Source organism: Calidris pugnax, unplaced genomic scaffold (assembly GCF_001431845.1).
Source record: "Calidris pugnax isolate Ruff unplaced genomic scaffold, ASM143184v1 scaffold435, whole genome shotgun sequence".
Classification (NCBI taxonomy): Eukaryota; Metazoa; Chordata; class Aves; order Charadriiformes; family Scolopacidae; genus Calidris; species Calidris pugnax.
In genome coordinates this window covers 657,215-673,085 of record NW_015091240.1, presented here as the reverse complement: position 1 = coordinate 673,085, position 15,871 = coordinate 657,215, and the positions used below count along the sequence as shown (strand labels likewise).

General features: G+C 40.5%; 1 protein-coding gene across 1 annotated transcript in view; it reads left to right on the top strand.

Annotated features, from left to right (window-relative positions):
- The first annotated feature begins 13 nt into the window (after positions 1–13).
- Positions 14–15,871, top strand: part of SERGEF (secretion regulating guanine nucleotide exchange factor) — a 155,982-nt gene continuing 140,124 nt past the window's right edge. The window contains 9 exon segments of the mRNA XM_014959928.1: positions 14–79; positions 164–412; positions 1,668–1,806; positions 2,532–2,687; positions 3,804–3,898; positions 6,134–6,194; positions 7,119–7,232; positions 7,545–7,607; positions 8,921–9,079. Coding sequence (XP_014815414.1) covers positions 14–79; positions 164–412; positions 1,668–1,806; positions 2,532–2,687; positions 3,804–3,898; positions 6,134–6,194; positions 7,119–7,232; positions 7,545–7,607; positions 8,921–9,079 — 1,102 coding nt within the window.

The following is a 15,871-nucleotide window of genomic DNA, read 5'->3' as shown; positions in this document are numbered from 1 at the left end:
CCGCGGGCGCGAGATGGCGGCTCTGCCCGCGCAGCAGCGCGGCCCTCAGGGGGCGGCGGGCGGGACGCGGAGCCCAGCCGCTTGCCCTCCCGCCGGCTGCGGCGGGGCTCGGGGCGCCCGAGGTTTCCCCCTCCCCGAAAACTAATAAAACGCTGTGGTAAAGTGGTGGCGGTTCACCCGGAGGCTTCCCCCCGCCGAGGGCTGTCCCGCCGGAGCCGAGCTGCGCCGTGTCTCGGGGGGCCGGAGGAGGTGGCGCGGCCACCTGCTGCCACCGCCGGGGCGAGGGGACGGGCAGGAGGAGGTGCGTGTCGCTGCGGGCCACCGCCTGGGGTTTTACCTGGTGACCAAAGCGGGTCTAAAAGTGGGTGTCTCTTTTCCGCGTGAGCACGTTGTGTTGCGGTGGTCGTGGTTGGTAATAACCCCTCAGCCTTGGAAGGGCAGAGGGGGACAGGTGTGTTGGCGCTAGGACGGACGCTTGCGTGGGGCTTGTGGTTCCTCAGGTGCCTGTTTTCCTTCGGCATCTCATCTCGGCTTGCCTGGTTTTGAAGCCGTGAAAATTAATGGCAAGTTAAAGGCTAAAATGAGAGCTTGTGTCAAGGCTTCACCTCTGTTAAGCAGTAACGTGCTTTGAAACTGCCTGCCTGTAGTAGTGAGGGTGAGACAACAGCTTGAGCTGCCTGTTGAGCTCCAATCCTGACATCTCATCCACCTGTTAACCGTGGGTCCAGGCGAGCAGCCAGAGGCTTTTGTCTGAAACGTCGGTGTTTCTGTAGGTACAAAGTGTTTATTCCTAAATGTGCCCTTTTAAAATACTGCATAGGGGGCCAGGGGGTGGCAAACAGAGAGCAGAAAGTCTGGGGGGGGACACAGGTGAGGAAGGGGAAGTATCCCCTGGGGATCAGCAGGTGGGGGCAATGGGAGTGTTGGGTGTTGCCGTTACTGCAGTGTGTGGGCTACAAAACTTACCGAATCCACCCTCCTGAATGAAGATTGCTCTTCAGACTGTTGGGTGCCTACTTAATAGAGCTTAAATTGGTTAAGAAATTCCCTGACACATTACCATGTTATCAGTGGTTGCTCTTGATGACTTGGTTTAGTGGCTTTAATTTTGTACTTATACATTTATAATAATTGGTATATTTTAATTTTGACTGCTTTAAGTTGAAAGATTTAGCTAATGAGGGAGAAGTGTTTGTGTTTTAATTGTTTAGGTTCCAGAATAAGGTAGCACGTCTTTCTGATCTCATTTTGGAGGTGGACTGTCAGAAAGCATTGGTGTGAATAAGATCTTAGTGATGAGTGGGAATTGTTAGCATTAAAATTAAACAGGTGGTAATCATTCTGATAATGATGCTTTCTTTCTTAGTAACTATTAGCCTGTAATTAAAGACTTACCAGGATATATTCTGGTATGTTTCTTAAAAGACTGGGGTTGCAAGGGCAGCCTTAATGACAGCAAATTTACGACAGTCCTGGTGTTAATTCTGGGGGTTCTGTGTGACAGCGATAAGAATGAAGATTGCCATTTGGGGGAATTTTCAGGAGCAATTAGTGGCAGGTTAATCTTGTGACATGTCCCCAATAAACTTGTTTGCTCTTAGGAGCAGATGTGTATCTCTTTTTATTATTTTTAAAATAATGTGTTCTTTTTCTGTGTGCATTTGAAGGGGGCAAACAGCTATGGACAACTTGGTCTTGGTCATAAAGAGGATGTGCTGGTACCTCAGTCACTGAAAGATGTTTCCTGCAAATGTCAAGACATTGAAAGCATTACTGGAGGAGGGGGACATACTGCAGTTATCACTGGTAAAAACATTGCACTTGCAAGGAGTGTATGACTCTAAACACATTTTTTTCCCTATGTTTCCCTGTTGATTTGGTGCTGCCGCCTGTCTGTGGCTTCCTTTTACGAGCAAGTACCAGTTCTTAAGTGCAAAACTGTTTCTCCCTTGCCAATTAACTCAGTGTTTTGGGGAAATTAGGGAAATACCTGTTTCACTTGTCTTCTCAGGTTAGTTTTTGGCTATATGAGGACTGTTTCCTAACTTGTTTCATACAAGAGCTTTTCATATGAAGCAGTCAGTTTTGTGTATAGAGGATGAGGGGGTGGGAGGGAGGAGTCAAGTGGGAGGTTATTCAGTCTTGAGAATTTTTAAGGTAAGGAGCAGAAGATAACATCTGGCCTTTAAAAGGTTGTGTGTGTGCTGTAGCTGATTATGGGAAAGCAGGGATACAGACACATCTGAACAGTTTGAAGAACTTCATCATGGATCATAGTGAGAGGTGCCTGTATTACCATATGGATTGTCTCTCTTAACGAACCCAACTCTCTGTAGGTGTGCTTATTCACAGGTGTTTCTGATGCATCAGAAATAACTGTTCCTCTTTCTTTTTGCTTGATTGCAGTGCCTAAGATGACATACAATCACTGTTGTTATTTGTCACAGGATCTCATAGCATGTATGCTTGGCTTTTTAGTCTGTGAAGTGGAACATGATTTTTTTTGTTTGTTTGCTTTGTATTTTTTTCAGGTGCCGGAGAACTCTTTGTCTGTGGCCATAACAAAGATGGGCAGTTGGGACTGAATCACACAGAGGATGTACCGCACTTTACTTTGTGCACTGCCTTGGCTGGCTTCTGTGTAAAACAAGTTGCTTGCGGCTGGGATTTTACAATCATATTAGTAGGTAAATCTGTCTCTGTAAGAGCTGGAGAAATATGTTAATGTAGAGAACATGCTGAAAGTTCCACGTTGCTATTACTTGTGCGATGCACAGACACAGGTGTGCACAGGTTAGGGAATTGGGTGGAGAGGAAACTAATGAAGTTCAGCAAGGGCATGTGTAGGGTCCTGTGTCTAGGGAGGAATAACCCATGCACCAGTACAGGTTAGGGGTTGACCTGCTGGAAAGCAGCTCTGCAGAGAGGGACCTAGGCCTCCTGCTGGACAGCAAGTTGGCCATGAAGCAGCCATGTGCCCTGTGACCAATGGTCTCCGGGGACGCATTAAAAAGAGCATGTCCATTGGGTTGAAGGTGGTTATCCTTTCCCTCTGCTCTGCCTTGGTGAGGCCACATCTGGAGTACTGTGTCCAGTTCTGGGTTCCCCAGTTCAAGACAAACAAGGAACTGCTGGAGAGTCCAGCAGAGGACTACAATGATGATCAAGGGACTGGAGCATCTCTCTTATCAGGAAAGGCTGAGAGACGTGGGTCTGTTTAGCCTGCAGAAGAGAAGACTGAGAGGGGATCTCGTCAATGTTTATAAATATCTGAAGGATGGATGTCAAGAGGATGGGGCCATGCTCTTTTCAGTGTGCCCAGTGACAGGACAAGGGGCAACAGGCACAAACTGGAACACAGAAAATGGCATCTGAACACAAGGGAAAATGTCTTTACTGTGAGAGTGCAGAGCACTGGAACAGGCTGCCCAGAGAGGTTGTGGAGTCTTCTTATCTGGAGGTTCTTCAGAACCCACCTAGATGCGTTCTTGTTCAACCTGCTTTGGCAGGACTAGGTTGCATTCTAGATGATTCCCAAAGGTGCCTTCTAACCCTTGCCGTTCTGTGATTAAGGTGCTTGCTAATTTAATTACTCATGTTCCTTCTGTCCCAGTGAACTTCAAACCTTTACTGAACATGATGTGTAAGGCCAGACCAGAAGCCTATGGCCTCAGGGATGTTGGGAAAGGATGTGTTAGGTCCTTTTTTGAGCTACATGACTGATACTTTGCTGGTTAGAATGTTTCAGTGCTTTGCTTTTGCTTGCAGATACACTGATCGAGCTCTAATTCTTCATTTTGCAGGACCTGGCCTGGTTCTGTCCTGTGGGTCTAACTCTTTTGGACAATTGGGAGTTCCTCAAGTATCAAGTTCATACTTGATTCCACAGAAGATTGAGGTAAAGATTTAAAAGGAATTGTCCTTCTTAGCTCTGTACTTTATTGCTTCCAGCAACTTACATAGGTTGTCTCACCTCAGTGGGCTTTAAACCAGACTCTTCAACTACTTTTTATAGGGTCTGTCTGTTACAGTGAACTTACAAAGTAAAGGACCAGAGATGGTTGTTGACTCACAAATGAGAACCTAAGGCTGCTTTCCTTATTGTACAAAGAATTTGCCCACTTCTAACACAAAGTTGCCTCTTTCACTAGGAATTGTAATATTTCATAAGTATTTTGATAACATCTGCAGAATGAGTCTGATGCTCAGGTGGTGTGAAGTGATACCCAATGTAGTGAAACTGCAAATTTACTTCCGCTGAAATTTTGCCTGAAGTTTGCAAGATACTAGTTAGGTTTTGCTACATGAAGATACGTGCCTTCATTTACTTTGTTGAAAGTTTCTGCTTAACAGCTCAAAGCAAACCAAAATGAGCCAACAGTAATCCATCTCTGTAAAAAACAAACTGCGTGATGGAGTTCAACAAAGTTAGCGATGCCAATTCTTTTGATCTATTGCTCTTGTGCTTCTTGTTCAGAGAACAGAACAGCAGTTCTGTTTTTTTAAGTACATGTGCTTTTTTAAAAGTGTATTTGTAACTGTCAGTGTTTCTTCTTCCCAGATGAGGACTGTAATATTTCTTGGCTGTAAAAACAGTTAGATAAAAGTAAGCTTTGTCACCTCCAAAATAATAGGTATGTCAGAAAGTGTGTAGCTGCAGGAAAAGTACACTCGAGAGAATAAACTTTATTTTATCACTTTTGAGATGAAAATTATTTTTACTTTTGCGTGTAAAGGAACTGACAAGTACATTGACTCGCTGCTTATCTGGCCTCCAGTATTTACTAAACAATATCAACTTCTAAGGAAATAAGATAAAAAGTTATGTAACAATTTTCTCTGTTGTCAAGTATCTTCAATTGTAGATTCCAAATGCTGGACTCTGACAGCATAGCTCATGTTGTTCCTGTAAGTTACACTGAAGTTTATGGTCATACTTGTAGGTGAGGCACTGCTTAGTGTGTAGGGAGCTTGGAATGTAGCCCCAAATTAATTGCTTTTAAGATGTTTTAAGTAGCAGGCGCTGAGACTTCTGTAACATCAGAAAAGCTTTCCTGTTGCTGGCTATAAGCCTAACAGTTTAAATAAATTTCTCATAGGAATTCTAATTAATCCCTAATTTACATGGTAGTTTCTTATTTGGAGAACACTAACGAAACTCTGGTCTGTCCACATGACCTCTCACGTCTAATGAAAGTAAAAACTTCATAGCAGAAAGGATTCTCAGGCAAGAAATTTAGCCTCATGGCTCATGCCAGATACTCCTTTGCTTTTTTTTTTAAGGTAGGAGAGGAACTCAGTAGGTAATCCCTAGTGAATAGGAGTTAACTCACCTGATGTTTCTGTATATCCCTGAGAGCATCATTCCAGTATGGTATTTTGAAAATGGCAGTATTGACAGTGCTAATCTGAATCTGTGTCCTCCTTGACCATGTGGACCATTCAGTTATCTGGAATGTTTTCTCTTTTGGTTTGTATCCTGTTAAATGCCTGGGCTTGATGCCATCTATTTTAAATAGTGTTACATCTGTGAAAAGAATAATAAATTTGCAGAGTACCTGGAAGTGGAGAAGTGCCAGCATTGAAGTATCTTGTGCAAACTTAAGTCGCTCGTTTTATGCACGCATGATTTGCTATAATCATCTTTTGCATGATTATATTGGGCAACCTTCAGTGGTGTAGGTGGTGCTATCAACTGTATTGTTTGTGATCAGAGGACCTGGTAAGACTGAACAGCTTGATGGAAGTTATTACTGTTTGTCACTGGTATTTACTGCGTAGGTTTTGGTGTAATTCATGAGGAACACTGAGTTAAAATTAAGAAAGAAAACCTGTGTTGCCAAGAAGGTTCATTTTTTCGTGAGGAGATTGACTGTGGCTTTTATTCATTGCCACAAAGCTATACATCCAGTTGCTTTGCTTGATTTTATTTTTTTTAAGATGTTCTCACTAATTTTTGTTGGCCAAAATTTACTTGCTTTGTGATACAAAATGTTGATATGCATTGTGACATGCAAGCTGGCATTGCAAGAACTGTTTTCATAGCATTCCATTTATGTGTTTTGCATGTTTTGCTTTTAGAGGCACTGAACACAAAAAGCAACTAAAATATATTTTTCTTTTACTTGAATAGTTGCTCAAAGAGAAGGTGGTGGATGTTGCTGCAGGACTGAGACATGCCCTTGCTGCTACAGGTAAATATGTTCTTGTTCTTCTGGCATTTCAGTAACAAATGAAATGGAGTTTTAATGGCTTGGAGGGGAAGGAAAGAAGATGAAATTTATTTTAGCTTTTTTTTTTTTTTTTTTTTTTTTTTTTTTACAATTGAGGAACAACAAACTACACATGCTCTTTTATTTTGGTTTAATTTTACATGGACTTTAGTATGGGTTCCAGATAGCAGAGTCTAGCTGAAGATGCAGAGAAGAAGAGTGGGATATCTGGTGCCTGTATGAGTGTTGGGAATTAAAGATTCCCTGAGCTCTACGCTCAGCGATTCAGGGTTAGGTCGACTCTCTGAAAGACAAGTGACTTTACTCTTACTGGACTTACTCACTGGGTTACATACAGAATCACAGAATTGTAGGGGTTGGGAGGGGCCTTCGGAGATCATCTAGAGTCCAACCTCCCTGCCAAAGCAGGGTCACCTAGAGCAGGATGGATAGGAATGCATCCAGGAGGTATTTTGAATATCTCCAGAGAAGGAAGCTCCACCACCTCTCTGGGCAGCCTGTTTCAGCCTGTACACAAATTAGCATGAAGGGAAGGGCAGAGAAACTAAAATGAACTTACAGTAATAAATTGTGTCCATGCCAGAGGCGCCACAGATACGGGACTTTTGTTACTCAGTATAGGCCTCAGAGTGCTGAGACAGGTTGATTAGTATCTTCTTAGTTTTCTTACCTGTATAAATGAGACTACAACTGTTTGTTGCTTGACAACTTCACCAGGATTATCTGTATGTTTATGAAGTATTTTTTTTGGCATAAGGGTCTTTTAAAGTGCAATTTGAATCAGTGAAAATGAAGTGAATGTACCTTTAAAACTAATTAATGAGTTAAGTGATTTTGTTGGTGGTTGATGTGTTTTGATCTCTTCTGTCTGTTTCCTCTGGAAAGAGAGCGGTTTGGTGTTTCAGTGGGGAACTGGCATGGCATCTCGGGCAAAGCGTGCAAACCAAGGAAAAACCCTCCCCCCGTTTTTGACAGCAAAGGAGCCCTGTGAAGTAACAGGTATTTCAGGAATTAGATTCCTTTGTAAAGGTGGATAGAGAAGAAATTTAAGTTGGAGTGACATTTAGCATCCTTTTAATATCAAGTCACTTGGTATTATAAACATGGAGTGTCTGAAGGATAGAATGGGTGTACAAAGTTGTAATCTATGGGGGAAAATAGTAGTGAATCTGCAATGTCTGTAGTCCAAAAGCAGAGGCTTTTGTTATAAAACTCATCATTATCCTGTTAATGCTTGATACAGCTCTGTTTTATGCCTAAGCATGCAATGATATCTGCTGTATGAATTTTCTAAGAGTAACTTTTCTCTAGGCCTGGAAGATGTAAAGGTGAAGAGGGTTGCTGCAGGCTCCTATCACTCGGTGTCACTCACAGGTAGGCCTTAGGCATAGAAGTGAAAGTCCTTGTCTCGGCCTGTAAAGTTTTTTTGCTTTGGAAATATTTGTCACTTTTGGTTAGATGGGTAAAATTTTATCTGGCCTTGTTAGTGCTGGTTAGTTGTTTTGTAGTAGTTTTAGATTCTGGAAACTTCTGGTTTTTTTAAGAGCCAGATTCATGTTTTAAATTCTCCAGATTCTGTGTGTTTGTTCTTGGGGTCAGGTGTGACTTAGCCCTTATGAGTAAGTAAGGGTCTGGGCTCTTTACTTAATGGCTAGAAACTCTGAAAGGATTTGTGGAAGCACATGGTTGGCTAAGTCTCTGGAGCTGCAGCATGATGGTTCATTGGGTAACTGGGTGGGTCGCCGCTGGGACCAGTGCAACCCTTTGTCCATGGGGAAAGGGCATGTTAGGTGGTTGTCCCAGGAAAGCCTGCTGTGGTTATCCTGCTTCTGCTACACGAGCTAAGGCCTCTGCATGGGGCTGTGCTGTGCAGGGACGTGAGATGGTCTGAAGCTATCTTAGGTGGCTCTCGTGTAACAGTGTGCAGATCTGTCTGAGGTAACACAGGAGCACAAGGCTTATTTTAAGTAGTAGAAAAGTTGCTTTAATTAGGAATTAGGCACTTCAATAAAGTCTGGCATTTGTTCTTTGTTCTTTAGGCAGTGCTCCCATGCTGGGATATTAAGTATCTGTTAGTAAAAGTCTCATAGAGATTTTTTTTTTTTGGCACACTGGGAGAAGGAGAAACAGAATAGTTTTTCATGCTGTAATCTTACAGTATAAGTGTGGAAATTATATTGAACCTTATGAGGACAAGTCTTTGCCAAACTTCATAGGAACAAGTTCTTAGCAAATATGCGGCCATCTGGTATCTCTGTCATCATTAAATGGAGCACTGGAGTATTTGCTTATGCAGATCTACAGACATTTGTTATGGGGAGATGTTACAAGATGTAAATTATATTGAATTCTGAGATGCAAAGTGTATGTGCGATTAGTGAAGAAGAACTATAAAGACAAATAGAATCTACTTTAGCTAGTTGGCACTCTGTATTTAGAGTGAACAAATTATTCAGTCCACAGCTCCTGTAGAGAGAGCTGAAATGCAGGACAGGAGCAGCTGTCCAGGCTGGCTAATTAACAGTGTGCATGTCTGTGGTAAAGAATGGTAGGAAAATCATACAGTGGAAACACAAATTGAATGAAACATTGTTCTTTCCTCAGCGTCACTGGGTTGAGACAGCCCCTATTTGGTAGTGTTCTATATATATCACTTTCAACAAATTTTACTTCTCTGTTGATTGTAGATGAAGGACACCTGTATGTCTGGGGTAGCAACAAACATGGGCAGCTAGTGAGCAAAGAGATCTTTCTTGCTGAGCCCAAGAAGATTGAGACTCACTTTTTTTCCCATGAAAAGATTGGAGCAGTTTGGAGTGGCTGGACCCACTTGGTGGCACAAACAGGTATGGTATCCAAAAAGCAGTAATATACATCACCAAAACAATAAATTGCCTTTATTGCATGTAAACAGTGTTCTTCCTCGCTGATACTGGTTGGATGCAGAGTTTTGCAGTTTCACCTGAGCAGTGGTTATCTCTTGAAAATTATAAGGACAGACGTCCTTTGGCTTCTGTCCTTGAAGTATTATTGTGCTTATAGATCAGAGGGCATAGAATCTTTCATAAATGCAGTAGCACATGCGTGTATGCACTAGAGGGATGTAGTGTCCCTGCATCATCAAGTAACTGGTACACCAGAAACATATATATGAGCTTCTAAAGATCATTCTGCTGGGTGAGTTACGACATCTTCTTTGGAGGGAGAAGAATTTGGTGGAAAACTTGCTTCAGAAGATATAGAGGTAGGAAAATATAACTGCAGCTTCCAAGATATGTGATTATATTTGGCAGGAAGATGTGGGCAACACTCTCATTCGGGGCATAGGAATTAGGGAGGGAGGGAAGATAATTCTGAGCAAGTGTCTGTCTGAAAGGCACGAGGGCATAGATATGTGCCATTCCCAGGTTACCTGAGTGTTAGCTGAGGATCTTAAGAGTTGGCATAGCTGAGAACCCTCTGCTGCTGTCATCCCATTTGAGAAGACATGGTCTCATTGCAGTAAGTGAAATAAATTACATGGTTTTGCAAAACTGTTCTTACCTTTCTGTACTTCCAGAGCGAGCCTAGGATTTTGTACTGCTCTTTTTTAGTGAAGTGTTTTAAGAACAGATAAAATGATGTCTTCAGAAGAAAGTCAATAAATTAAAATAATTTGGCCTGTATGTGTTTTCTTTGTGGTCAAATCTAGAAAATATTTAGAAAAGCTCAGTTAAAAGAGGCGTCATTAAACATCCCCTGAAGATGAAATGAAAGACTATGTTATGTTGATGCTGTACCTTCCTGGGAACCTTTCCAGTAAGGACAGTGTGAAAGCTTGCCACATGCAGAGGGCTGTAGGGTTAGATTCTTTCCTAGGAATAGAGAAGAGAAGGGTTATGGAGTAATGACATTAATGCATGAAAGGAGGGTTGGTCTGATGAAGGTCACTTGAATGCATTTGTATTGTTGCTCTTTTGTGAAATGCAAAGGCAGGAGAGAAGGGTAGATGAGACATCTGAAACTATTTTGCGGTGTTCATGTGTGAATAGTCTTTGCTTCCCCTGTTGCAAACTGTGCTGTGATAGTGAAGGCTAACAGGAGGATGAAGGTCTTCCAGATAACTCTGAGTGTTCTGTTTTTTCTATAAGCAGGGGTAGCGTAAGTGCATTTCTGCTTTTGCTTTGTATAAACTGCCAGGTGAAGAAACGAAGGGCAGATAAAAGCGTTTTTCCTGGAGTCATCACATTGGAGGTTGAAGAGCCTGTTGGTCTGTCAGGACAACCTGTTTGTTAGGAAAGCTACGGAGGGGGGCACAGATCTGTCACTGATATTTATTGGGTTCTGTAATTATGGGTACTGATGGGTCCTGTTTCAAGGAGTGCTTAGCATTCAGTATGTGTAGTTTTATTTAAATGGAATTCTTACATGCTCATAGGTCAGCATGTGCTTAAGTGTTCTATTACATTGGTACTGTAAATCATGAAACTGTCATGCAGTAATGTCCCTTGCTTTGTAAAAAAAAAAAAGTGTCTGTTTTAATAACCATATACTGTGAACTATTGGTGCTAGAATTTGGAGGGATGTGTTGCATGACTAGAAAAACAAATTGGTTAAGTGTTCCGTTTCATAGCATTCATTGTTTGACAACAAAGTGGAGAGAGGGCATGTAAAAAAACCCCACATTACTCTATCTGCTCTCTTAGCTAATTAAAATAAATGATTTAACTCTGATTTTTAGAGGATGCTATGCTGAAAATTTCAGAGCTATAATCAATGCTACATTTACTTGGAAACTTTTCAGCTGGAGAAAAGGAATTTATCTCAATGTATATTTCTTGAATAAAGTGCTGAGTGTCATTCTCACTGGAACAGAAATGGTAGAAAAAAACCCATTAGTCAGGATAACCTAATTCTTGAAAAGAGGGTCTTGTCAACGTGGTTTCCCTTGCTTCACTATTTCTTAAAAATGTATACCTCCTATGTAAAATTTCCCCAAAGTTTTAGTAACTTTAATGTTTCCATTAGTTGATACTTATCTGTGGCCATTACAGAAATGAAGTGATTATTTTAGTAGGTGATTTTAAGATGGAAAAAAGTATGTCGAGTGACATATTTTTTTGTGTGAATGTTTGAAAGGAATTTAAGTAAAATTGGCTGACTTTTTACATCTGCATTAGAAAACTGGCCAAGCAATGCAGTGGCATAAGTTATTGCTGAAACTGAATTTTTTTTGCATTTAGAAATTTAAATCTCTTCGAAAGTAAATAGACCTGAACCTATATCATCTGGAATTAGATTTTCAATGGCTTTTGGCAGCCTCTAGGTACCAAGCAGAATCTCATGGAATTTTCAAGGGTTGCTCAGCTACTAGATATAATGTGAGCTTCAGAAACTTAACTGTTTCTGAAAAATCACTTATTGCCTGTGATTAAACTTGCAGCTAAGTAACTGAAAAATGCAACCTAGTTGAAAACTTTTCACTGCAGGTAGTTCTTCCTCCATTATTTTTACCTTTTTCTAGCAAAGGAGGAAATGCTATTTCAGTTTCCTGTTGCTGACACCATGTATATCAGTGGTCTCCAAACTTTATTGATTCTGCACCCCCAATATGTGTATACTTGTTTGTAAAATATGGTCATGTGCTACTGTAATATTATGCAAACTATAAAAACATGCACAATAGCAGTTTAAAAAAGAATGCTATAAGATTAAATAAACACTACTTAAAATATTATTTTATTAACTAAATTAAAACCATTAATAGTTTATTAATAAATTAAAATATTAACTTATTTATTATTTTCTTCCTGCCCTCCAGTGGATTCTTGTGCACATCCCCTGGGCTGCATGTGCTCCACTTTGGAGACCACTCATATAAACTGTTCCTGCTCACTTTACTCTGGAGAGTTCCCCAGTTACTGCAAAGAAAGCAAAATAGAGTGATTTTTGAACATGGGAAAACACAAGGGATATTGTAGTATGATGCTTCTCTCTGTTCATTGTGGAAGGTAAGAACATACTTTGGAAAGATGTTGCAGTGAATAGGGATTTTACTGCATGAAAGAAGGGAAACTTACGCATCTCAGCATGATGCAAAATTTAGTAGTTTAACATTTATGTTACTATATCTGAAGTCTAGGGTTGTGTTTTCCGCAGAAGGTAGTGGAATTTTGAGAAGGCATTTCATATACTTAGATTTCCATTTGGATTTTTTTTTCCAGAACATTAATCCTGGTCAGAGTAGTAATAATAAAACATTCGTAATTGCAGCTGTCTCGACAGTAAATTAAAACTTTTCTTATTGGAAAGACACAAGACTAAACTAGGTAGATAAAAGGTGGACACTCTGTTTATGCATAAATTCACAAATTCTGTCATTTCAAAATGACATTTTGATCTTTATCTGCCAGATGAGCAGTGCTTGACTGTGGAACTAACAGAACACTGCAAAGTAAATGAGTCAGTGATGTTAAAAGCAAACTTCTGGAGGAATAGTGGGCAGTTTCATGGATGCAATGGATTGACACTTTTAAAGCGAGTCCAAGCAAGTTACCAACTTTGTTATCAGAAAAGAGGGAATACAGTGTAAGTATTTTGTATTAGGCTTTCCCTCTTATGTAAACTAAACTTTTTTGAAAGGTTTGCTTTGTTTTTACTTCATGCTATTGGCAAAATTTTGCATGGTAACCTAAAGCAAAACAAACATTTTTTTTTTTCTTTCATTTCTTCCCCGCTGTCCTTAGAAGTGATTTTAATTGCTCCTGAAATCACTTTAATACCCACATGTCTTTGTGTATGTTATATTCTCATATATTTCATTCAGCAACTGTGTTGAAGGTCCTGTTTCCTGACACTTCTCTTTAGACTTTGGTCAAGTCTCATTTTATTTGCTGTTGTTTCCATCATAAAGCGATTCAGTTCAGGAAGTTAATTCCTGAGAAATTAATTGCTTGTCTTAATATTAAGTAATGTTTTTGTAGGATGTTGTGTCTTTCATCCTTACCTCATCAGCTCCAATTCTTACTCTTTTTAATCATAGAGGTGTCTTTTGGACTATATCTGTTGTACACAATCTTACTGTAAAGTGGCTCAGAAAATCCTTCAAGAAAAACAGCTGCTTCTTTTTCTGCCTTGATTATCGATTCCTACAGAAGAGAGACAATTAGGCTTTGCAGAACCACTAGTACTCCTTCAAAATAAGGAATAATATCCTACTAGTGGTGGTTCTAGTTGATGATGATTGGTCCAAAAAGATCAAGGTTGAGAGACCCGGATTGCTTTTTGATCAGGTCTCTGACAAGATACGAACTGGTTAGTGTCTGGTTTGGTTACTATTTTCTGCATGAATGCTTGTATGAAGCGACTTTCAGGCATACTGGTCAATTATGACAGGGTAGTACTGGTATTGCTGTATGTGAAGGACAGACCAGATATGTTCTTGCCTCAAACTCCAAGTGCAAGTGTGACTCTCTCCAGGCAATCGCTCTGTGAAATGGCCTGCTTCCTTTCCAGCGTTCTGCTTAATGGCACGAGGAGCACCACTGCAGTATAGGTGATAATATTTTTGAATAATAACAAGCAGCTGTCTTGCATCGGTCTGCTTAACGATGTCAACTTTAATTTGTGGTCCTTCTCAAGTTGATGCAAACCCTTTGAGGGTAGCTGCTGAAAGAGAGGTTATTGCTTAGATCATTTAAAAGAGAACTAAGTTGTGTCTTATAAATGCTGAAGATGTAAATTAAGCTACTTTGGGAAATTATAGAACTGGTCTGACTTGAAGGCGAACCTAAATATAGCAAGAGAAGTCTTTTAAAGACTTAGAGGTGAATCATCAACTTAAATTCAAAACAAGTTATTTTCTTTTTAACTGGGATGTCTAATAAATAAGCTTTCTTAACCTGGTCTGTTTTGTTTTCTAAGTATTCTCCTGAATATATTCACCAGTCTACTTTTCATGTACCATCACATGAAATTATGCCTTATTTGAGCTCAGATAAAGAATTCCAAACTCTTTCACCCAGAAGGAGTTACCTTAAAAATGCAGTTAAAGTGGTATTTCTGCTGCCTATACATAACTGCCTACAGCTAAAAAGATTTGGAAGAACAAAATGCCTTGGCATAGCCTGAATGATGTTCTGAATTCTCATTCCAAATGTGCAGCTGAATTTGTGCGTCTCTGAACATCACTTGACGTCATGTTGTTTAGGCCACATAAAACCCCTCTGAAGTGATCTGACACGATAGTGACCTACATGGTAAAACAGAACCCATCTCCTGTCTTCAGAAGCAAACGAAAATGCGCCCCTTGAAACACTGAGAGCAGAACTTGGAAGTATTTCTAATTATCTGGCCTGAAGAGGAGGCTTTCTGCCGTAATTGCAACTTGTATGTGCTTTCTGTGATGCCAGTCACCAGGTGAAACGGCCTGTCTCTGCCGGTGAGTGATGCGGTAGCTGTGGTGGCACTGCAGGGAGGTGCAGGGGAAGGACTGGCTCCCTGGCACTCAGCACTGCGGTTTCAGCCCACTAGAGGTCCTTTCCAGTTTTCTTTTGGACCAAGCCTCGGCAGCCTTCCTCATACTGGAAACCGTACTTTCTTTGCCTTGAATTTTTCAGCAGCTCACTGCTGGGGACTCTTTCTGGGGACTCTCCTTTCCTCTTTGTAGCCACTATAGCTGACGGTCAAACAGTTTGAAACTGGAGCCCCTGATATTCTTTTTAATGTGCGATAGCTGTATTTTATTTGGTAGGATGCTGGGTTTGGGGAAAATAGGTAAAATATTAGAAATTAGCTAAATCAAAAACTGCAAATTGATAGGAATCACCAAACGCCTTTGGAGCAGAACCTGAAAAATGAACATTTAGGAAAGAAAAGCATTTGTCCATCTGCCTCTGGCTAAGTAAACTCTGCCTAAAATCTGGTAGATGCACTTGCTTTTCTATGGTTTTGGTTTTGTGGTGCATGGTTGTTCTTACCGCCTCCTTACAATGCTGTAGCTTCATGTTATGAAGCAATAGGAGTTTGTCCTTCAGAGCTTTCCTGTTACATTTCTGGCTGTCATAATAAATACTGTCATTGTGCACTATAAGAGAAAGCAACAAAGAAAGTCAGTTGAAGATGCATGGATTTTAAAGCAGAAATAGCTGCCACAGGGGAGATCATACGAGTTATTCCAAAGTATGTTGTTGAATTCCACATGTAGGCCTCAGTGTTAAGCTCAGTAATTTTTGCTTGATAGAAATGTAACCTCTAGAAGTTATGTACCTGAAGGTAGCTTGTTTTTTTTTGTTTTGTTTTTTTTTGTTTTTTTTTTTTGTTGCAGAGTTCTTTTGGCTGCATAAACCTACAGAGCAGGAAGGGAGGCACGAAAAAGAAAAGACAAGACCATTTCGTTTGCAGGTGTTTTACATCAGTAATATTGTATCCAGGCTTTTCAAATGAGTTCCTAATCTAACAACATCTTTTAGGACTATATCAGCAATCGGAATCCATTTCACTTGCTGGGGGGGGGGGGGGGGTTTTGTTTTTTTGGGGGTTTTTTTTTTTTTTTTTTTTTTTTTTTTTTTTTTTTTTTGTTTTTTTTTGTTTTTTTTTTTTGTGTGTGTGTGTGTGAAGATGCTGGGTTGCAGCTCCGGTGACTGAATAGAGTGCTACTG